General features: G+C 38.3%; 4 protein-coding genes across 4 annotated transcripts in view; 3 read left to right on the forward strand and 1 right to left on the reverse strand.

Moving 5' to 3' along the window:
* The window catches only part of LOC112156293 (ubiquitin carboxyl-terminal hydrolase 47), an 18,026-nt gene extending 12,968 nt beyond the window's left edge, over positions 1-5,058 (forward strand). The window contains exon 11 of the mRNA XM_036216922.1: positions 4,505-5,058. Coding sequence (XP_036072815.1) covers positions 4,505-5,058 — 554 coding nt within the window. The remainder of the gene's footprint in view (positions 1-4,504) is intronic.
* LOC118600032 (ubiquitin carboxyl-terminal hydrolase 26-like) lies at positions 949-2,132 on the forward strand. Its single transcript, XM_036216618.1, has 4 exons — positions 949-1,591; positions 1,669-1,778; positions 1,851-1,921; positions 1,996-2,132. Exons 1-4 carry the CDS (start codon positions 1,359-1,361, stop codon positions 2,125-2,127), a joined length of 546 nt encoding a protein of 181 aa, XP_036072511.1. The 5' UTR covers positions 949-1,358; the 3' UTR covers positions 2,128-2,132.
* On the forward strand, positions 2,851-4,231 carry LOC118600033 (ubiquitin carboxyl-terminal hydrolase 5-like). Its single transcript, XM_036216619.1, has 4 exons — positions 2,851-3,494; positions 3,635-3,778; positions 3,858-3,986; positions 4,093-4,231. Exons 2-4 carry the CDS (start codon positions 3,707-3,709, stop codon positions 4,129-4,131), a joined length of 240 nt encoding a protein of 79 aa, XP_036072512.1. The 5' UTR covers positions 2,851-3,494; positions 3,635-3,706; the 3' UTR covers positions 4,132-4,231.
* Positions 5,059-6,222: 1,164 nt separating the features above from the next.
* Positions 6,223-8,254, reverse strand: LOC112155965 (probable E3 ubiquitin-protein ligase ARI8). The gene is made up of 4 exons (XM_024288057.2): positions 8,097-8,254; positions 7,920-8,020; positions 6,920-7,075; positions 6,223-6,837 (listed from the first exon to the last, which is right to left on the reverse strand). Exons 1-4 carry the CDS (start codon positions 8,170-8,172, stop codon positions 6,379-6,381), a joined length of 792 nt encoding a protein of 263 aa, XP_024143825.1. The 5' UTR covers positions 8,173-8,254; the 3' UTR covers positions 6,223-6,378.
* Between the last annotated feature and the right edge of the window lie 209 nt (positions 8,255-8,463).

An 8,463-nucleotide genomic window follows, 5' to 3' on the forward strand; every position in this document is an offset into this window, starting at 1 on the left:
TGATAGCTGAAAATGCTGAAACTGATAGTTGAAAACACTGAAGCTGATAGCTGAAAACGCTGAAGCTGATAGCTGAAAATGCTGAAGCTGATAGCTGAAAACGCTGAAGCGGATAGCTGAAAATGCTGAAACTGATAGCTGAAAATGATGAAGCAAATCGCTGAAAACACTGAAGCTGATAGCTGAAAACGCTGAAGCTGATAGCTGAAAACGCTGAAGCTGATAGCTGAAAATGCTGAAACTGATAGTTGAAAACACTGAAGCTGATAGGTGAAAACACTGATGTTTATAGCCGAAAACGCTGAAGCTGATAGCTTTATTTTAAATTTAAGATAATATTTTAGACTGTATCTCATCAAAAAGTATATTTATTTCAATAATAAACCACCACACGTTAAAGCTTTGAACTTTTATTTGTGCAACAAACTCCAACTAGGAAGAATTTGACAGAATATTAAGGCAATAACGACATAAAAGAAACAAGTAAACAGTCTGTTTGATGCATGATGAATGAGCAGCTGGATGTCTGGATTTCTGCAGTCATACTCCTCTTCCTCCATCCAGAGACATCACCATCTGGATCAGAGATCTGTGGAGGATCCCGAATTCACACAGCAGTTTGCTGTCTTGGTCCAGCCTCTTATCCGCGAAGATCAGCTGCATGTCTGCAGCCATCCGCTCTGCAGACAAACGTCTCAGTCACTAAAAAACACACGGACACCTGCACACTTAAATGTATCAGAAAGTGTCTCAAACCTGCTCTCCCGGGAAGCTTTAGCGCTATTTTCTGCTTCAGCTGCAGCACGGTCATCAGCTGCAGCTGCTTCTCGTCTTGACACAGGTCCACGGTTATCTTCTGGCCCTCAAAGGTGTTCACGATCACCTGGATCACCATCGTTTCAGTCCCGCCGGTAGCGCTGTCTGCATCATCTAAAGTGAAACAGAGAGACAGGCTGAACTTTAAACGAAAGATGACGTCACAGAGGGCCGTTCTAGTTTCGGTTTATTATATATTAAACAAACAAAAAAACACAATAAGGATTAAATAATATAGTTATGAAGTTCAGGAAATATGTGAAATTTTAAAAAAAAAACTATAATATTGACTTTTTTTTTGCTTTTTTATCTCTTCAAGAATACTTTTAAGAAAACATAACAAGCATAGAAAGTAAACAATGAAATATTAAAGATTATTTTCACAGATCAGCTCGAGTTATGCTGTATTTTCTTTCATTTTTACACGTGTTTTCCCCCAAATTAGCTGGAAAGGGAAAAATCCGATTACCGCAAACGCAGCATTCACGATCGAGCAGCTTTAGAAACAGAAAGTATGAGTTCAGTCTTCATTCAGAGCTCACATGAGACGGAGATTGTTTTACAGCCTTTTAGCTTTAAGCTTCTATTGTTGTTTTAAAGTTTGGTGTGTTCTGATGGGGCGTAGTAAAAAGAACAGAAAATGGCAAATTACTGATAAATCAGATTCTATTAACCACAGATATCATGGCTTAAAGAATCAGGGAGCAACCTGCTACCTGAACAGTGTTCTGCAGGTTCTGTTCATGACCAAAGACTTCAGAGAAGCCGTCAGCAGGTCTGTTCCTAAACTTTACTCCTCTTACATTTTGTTTCATAACTTTCTCATATCCAGCATGTGTTTGATTTCCTTAGTTCCTCTGAGCCTGGGTCTATTAATCCTCATCTCACCTCCTTGTTTGGAGATTTACAAAAGAATTCAGCAAACACCCAAGCCATCACAAGACATCTGGGCATTACCCGAGGTACAGATCATGCTTCACATCTAGATCCTTTAGATAAACATTAAATCTCATATGACTCCATCTTGTTCCCAGTTCAAGAACAACAGGATGCTGCTGAATGTCTGGAGAAGATTTTACTCCACACCAGTTCCAAAGCATCACAGGTACAACCAAAACTGTTCAGATTTCTCTTAAAATGAAAAAATAAAGATTGTTTTCTGTGTTCATGAAACTTCAGATATTCAAAGGAGAGCTGACTCACAGGAACACCTGCTGCACATGCAGTAGAGACTCAGAGGACAGCAGGCAGTTCTGGAGTCTACCCCTCACTCTGGTGGATCCAGAAAAAGACGACTATTCTGTGGTTTGAACAAATGAAACTCTTCATTCTTTCTTTCTGTGAGAGTGACAATTTCCCCCCGCCACATATTCAAAATCTCTCCAAAATTTGTTCACATCTAGTACTCTGTGAAAATGAATTGTTGACATAATGACATCACAGCAGAAAGAACAGTCAAAAAACGAATGGTGCTAAAAATTCTTATTGGGGTTAAAAAAAGAAGAAGAAGAAAGTATTTTAGAACTCACTAACAAAACCAAAACATACATTTTGGCTTTGTGGAAGCTCCTAAAGAAAACATCTTGCAATAAGAAAAAAACAGCGTTCTCCTGTTACTTCCCCATTTTTTTAATGGAGTATTGTGAAATTTTATTGCATGGATCCCTGGCTGGAGCTGAGTAAAAGATATAACATACGAAAGTATTAGGAATCCTTGATTGGTTAGCAATAATTAGATGTATCTGTGCTTTTCCAGAAGCTCAAGGCGCTTAAAAAGCATCCATTATTCATTCACCACAAGATAGAACCACAAGTCTTTCGATCATAGGCCGACCTGTTCAGCCACTGTCCCTCCTAGCCTCTGTTGCTAAGGAAACCCATAAATTTACTTTTGTCGATTCTACTAAAACGTACATAGATCTATTTAGTATACTCTGGCAACCAAAAAATGAAATGGTTGCTATGGAGATAAAACTAAGACATTTTTTCATGAATTTGACAAATGCAGGTTTGACCTGGGTGGTGGGGGAAGAAAGAGAGGGTGAGGGGCGCTCAGCCTCCATGTTAGGAGGGCTTTAAATATAGTCAGGGACCGTTTGCACCAAATTAAAAAACTCAAATGCTAACAAAGAGTTTGATCGTGACTAATTTATTTTGGATTAAATTATGAGTTTCCATAAGTGCAGAATCTGATGCAACAGCTTAGAAGAACTCCTGAAAATGACAAAACACAAGCACAACTACTAAAAGATCAATTTTTACAAAATAAAATCTATTAATTTACTGAAATACATTCACTCCATCAACAAATGTGCGTTTTCTAATCCAGAATTCGATTTTCCTCTGTTATTATGCAGCAACAAAAACATAAAAACTCAGATTTTTGCTTGAAAAAGGATTTTATTACACTTTTTATGTATTTCTCGTGACACTACAACTCATCACATCTGGAGTTTCAAACAAAAATGTAAGTGTGACAAAAGGAAAAAACTATTTTATTTTGAAATCACATAATTGGACATTTTTAAGGAAGATTTAATCTGTTTGTGTTGTTGACAATCAAAACGTCTCCATCTGTTCAGACGGAGGGGATCAAGAGTTTCCTTGGAGAGTCCAGAATCAGTGGAGATGACCAGATTTACTGCGAGTGCTGCCAGGCTAAAACTGATTCCACTAGTGTAAGTATGAAGACAGGTTTCTCAGATCTTGGTTAAAGCAAAAACAGAACGTCACTCATGCTTCTGCCTGGTCGCCTTAGTAATCAGATTTCTTTTTACTTCATCTTCTCGTGGATCCACTCCAAACATATCTGAATCAGAAATGTGAGCTGAAGCGTCATCCTCAAGTTTTGACGCTGCTGCTGAAGAGATTCAGGTTTGACTGCAGTACCATGCAGTATGTGAAACTCAAATGCACAGTACAGATTCCTCTTATCCTGCAGATACCTCACCATGAAGATCAGGTAAAACGCTTGTTCAATCTTTAAGAAATATCCTTTCTTCCTCCTGTTGCTGATTTTCCTCTTCTTCTGTGGTATTCAGAGTCAGGGGTACGAGCTGTACGCTTTGGTGGATCACTCTGGAGAGCTGAGACATGGACATTACACCGCAACCATCAAGGCCCAGGACGACAACAGATGGTACAACTTCAATGACAGTTCAGTCACAACGGTAAGATTACAGATTTTCGGCAAGTAAAATTTACAGATGAGCAAAGAAAAGATGAATTGTTACAGGAAATCACAGTTGTTACAGAAATTGTTCTTTTCTTGTGCAGCATCAACACCAACAAAACATACAGGAATACGGAAGGTGAGTTTTTCCATAATAATTATTAGAGAAAGTCAAATACAACATGATATGTATTTAAAAAATGACTACACTAATTTTTTTTAAATAAAGTTTGTTCAAATCCCATTCATCAAAGTAATCAGATTTAAGTACAATCAGAGTCATGTGTTTTTTTTTCTAAATATGTTGTTTTATATGTGAAACAATCACTCCTTGACCAAAAAGACAATTCTTACATCATTTCTATACATGTTTTCTACAATAAAGTGTTTTTGAATTTGTCTTTCTAGATCTAAGACTGCTTATCTGCTGTTCTACAGGAAAAGTGAGACACATTTCGTAGAAAATGAATGTAATAAATGACTTTTTCTGATTTATTTTCTGCTCAACTCTTTCAGCTGAAGACACTTTACCTCCAGACATCTCTGAAGCATCCAAACCTGAAGCTGGAGACAAACAGTGCTTTAACCAGGATGTTGAGTCCCGCAACAATCAGGAGATGAGAGGAACCGCAGATGAAAAGAATGTAGCAAAGAGCCCAAAAAAATCTAAACGGAGGAAACGACCTCCAGCAAGAGACAATGATATTGAATCTTCTACTCATAAAGTTAAGAAGACAGAGACAAACTCTGACCATAAACAAATAGTTTGTGATAAGAACGCTGAAAAAGAGAAACCAAATCAGGACTTGGAGTGCAAAAAAACGTCTAGATCTCCTGCAGAGCAGATGGAACAAAACAAAAAAGGAGGTGAAGACCAGAAACGAACCAAAAGAAAGTCAACAGATCATCATAGTGAAGGAGAAGTGGATCAGAACATGAAACAAATGACTAAAAAGAATCCAAACGACGGTGGAGAGAACCTGCAGCTAAAAGAAACACAGGTAACCGATGAAAACGAGGAGAAAGAAAAGAGGAGAGAAGATGATCACAAGTTTAAAGAAGAAAGATAGCAGTTTGGTTAATTGTGTTAGTTGAGTGAATAGATTTTTATTTGACAGGTCTTATGTTCAGAACATAATTCTTGTTCTTGTCTCATGCTTCACATAAATAATGAAAACTGTGGTTTTGTTGTTTTTAATATGTTCTTGTGCCATTTTTCTCACCATACATAAAGAAAATCAAGCTCAAAATTGAATTTTTCTTTATTCAAATGATTGAGAATTGGGAAACAAATTTGTATTTGTGACCTAGATGTGCCATAAGCTCCCTGCCACGCCCAACCCTGATGCATCCACTTTTAGACGACTAGATCCATGAACGTCTTTGTGTAAACTGAGAGCTCTCAATTATGGGTGTTGGGAACTCAGAGGCAAATTCCTAATGAACTCCTGCCGCTCTACAGAAACTATGTCTTAGAAAACGATGCAAGTCTTTTGATTTTGGCTAAAAACTACACTATCATAGTTGAAAAAACACTGGAAATGCTTTTAAAATAGAACAAAATATGGAGAAAAGTCTCAAAAAAAAACCAAAAAGGAGGGGTTCAATTTTGTTTTTTAGTCAGGTGTATAAAAGTTAAAGTTCCATAAGCTGTCACACACCTTGATGTGTTCAATTTGTTCTCCGCCCCTGGGGGAGGGGTGAGCTGCAGACACAGTTGCGCTTGGGAACCATTTGGTGGTTTAACCCCCCAATCCAACCCCTTATTGGTGAGAATCAAGCAAGGGGGGCACTGGTGCCGTTTGGTATGACTCAGTCAGGATTTAAACTCCATTATCAGGGCGGACACTCTACCACAAGGCCGCTGAGCTGATAGATTGCTCTAAAGATAACACAAAGAAAAAAAATCAATTGAAATCTGTTTTAGTCCAACTTTATTTTCCTTTTTCAATCCTGTTGACATTTGAATTAAAAGCAGTCACAATAACGGTTGTTTATTCCTCTAACAAGCATTGATGCAAACACAAAACCATGTACGTTATATACAATTACACTTTTTGCACAAAAATGTAACAAACGTTTAAGATAAATTCTAAGTCCTTATTATAAAGCTGCTATTCTCAGAGAGTAGTGATAGATCATGATGTTTTCCTAATACAATATCAATGAATACACATTTAAGATACACGTTTAAGATAAAGCTCATCACATAGTGTTAAAATTAATTTTTGTTCTTTTTTTTTTTAAGTCTTACTATAATTGTAATGTGTTCTCTCTGTTGCCCTTTATTGTTCTCCTTGTTGTAAAATGTAGCTCACTGTCTTGTTAACTTTGTTGATGATTATGTCTTCTATTCAAATAGTTCAAAATCCAAAGATACAGAGTCCTGACTATGTGTTCTGATGCCACACAGGGATGGAGGTTTGTCTGGGAGCGACACCATCTGAGCACGGTATATAATGACGGCTTGTTCTCAAACACTGAAATGTGAGTTTAAGACACACAAAGCAGAACTCCACTCTGCATCGAGGACAGACAAGATTTTTACACTTTTTCGAGGTGTGTTCCAGCAGAGATCCACAGGTGGGACAGGCTCTGATGGAAGGACACCCCCGGACGTCTTTAATTGATTCAAAGACGATTTCTGGGCAGGTCTTCAGAGCTTTCAGAGGCTCGTTGATGCAGCCGTCATTATCACAGCGGTCTGAGCGTGGCTGTGGACCCTTCCACTCTTTCAGACACTGCCAGCAGAACTCGTACGCCTTTCCTTTCCTTTCTGTGCAAATCTGGCAACGCACACTCAGGTTGGACTCATTTTTCCTCCTCACAGAGAATTTACATCCAGGACACTGTGATAGTAAATCATAATACAATATTAGAGGAAACAGGTTTTAATAAACTGAAATATTTCATTTTCAATGAGATACTCACTGTTTTGGAGTTGAAATATTCTCTGGCTGCATTTTTAGCCATTGTGCTTTCAAAGTATTCTCTTTCCTCTGGGGTCAGTAGAGCCATTTTACGAACTTCCACATACGGCCACTCCTTATTACAGTTGGGCTGACCGCAAACAAACTTACTTTTACCCTAAAACAACAGAAAGAAAAAATAAAAGTTACTTTTTATTCAAATAAGTAGGAGCTTTCAGTGTGATTGTTGTGTTTATAGCACAACAGGACAGTTGGAACCCAGATTTGAAAAAGGCAAAATAGGGGGCGGGACTTTAGGAGGCTACAATGCATCTTTAAAAATCTGAAAGTGATGCTAGTTTCATCCATTGACTGTATTGTTATATATATATAGTGACGATAATATATATCTATGGTTTCACCACAGGAATTTCTGTGGCTGCAGGACAAATCAAGGATGCAGGGGATACAAATTCTGACAGGAATACATATCTTGGCACGACACGGGGGTTTGCAGGACTTACCCGTGTCTGAGAATTGATTCCATTTTGTGGGGTTGGATTACATAGTTTGACAGGCTGCATGTGGTCCCTGTTTTAACCCAAACTCAGGGGATACCAGCTGTTCAGCCCACTAAACCATAGAGCATCACTGTAAACTGCATCCTATAATGCATCAATAAAACTCAATGTCTTATTTTACTTGAAGTTAAAAGCCTTTTTTTCTGTTCTGACATGCACATGTTCTTCAAGCTCTCCAGAAAATAGAGATTCCCGGTTCTTTCCCATGATGAGTCATTTGTTTTGAGCTAATTAGTGATCTGTTCCATCATTTGTTGCAGACAACAACATCTCATTTTCTGTCTATCATTTTAAAGTCAGAGGAAATATTAGAGCCACTAATAGTTGCAAACTTTCAGTAAGTTCTGTGGTGTGATTATGATCAGGAAAGGATCTGCAGCTGATCGGGTTTCAAGTTGCACTTGTGAAAGGTTTTAGTGATGGTGAATTAATCGAACGTACCTCTTCCAACAACCTGCGGCACCAGTTAGTGAGAGACATAGGAGTGACGGCGTGACCGCAGGACATCTCTGCTCTGGGAGACGCGAATTCCTCATAAAGAACTATGAAAAACAGCATGCAGTCACAAAATGCGATTTCACTGCGACCAGCCGGAAACTGGAATGCGAGTCTACTTACAATCCATCTCATCCTCTCTGTCCACGAATCTGAGCGTCTGGTCGTGGAGGTTGTAGCTTTTCTCCATGGAGCTCATCTTCCTAAGTCCTGATCTGTCCTGTGGAGACGAGAGACGCTGCAACACGAATACAACACGAAGACTTTCGATTTCGTTTAAGTTTCCACAGGAGTCACGTGACCTCCATTCAAAAACGTGCAGTAACGTCGTATGAAGTCTCTGTTTCATTAGGAGGGGGAAAAACGCTCATTTTACTGTTTAAAAACTAAACAAAAAAAATGTTTTTTTTAATAAAAATCGACGGCTTTGAAATGTAGTTTTTTCAAAATTAAAAGCACCAAATCAAAACCGCACTTCCATTGGTTTTAA

Source organism: Oryzias melastigma, linkage group LG18, assembly GCF_002922805.2.
Source record: "Oryzias melastigma strain HK-1 linkage group LG18, ASM292280v2, whole genome shotgun sequence".
Classification (NCBI taxonomy): Eukaryota; Metazoa; Chordata; class Actinopteri; order Beloniformes; family Adrianichthyidae; genus Oryzias; species Oryzias melastigma.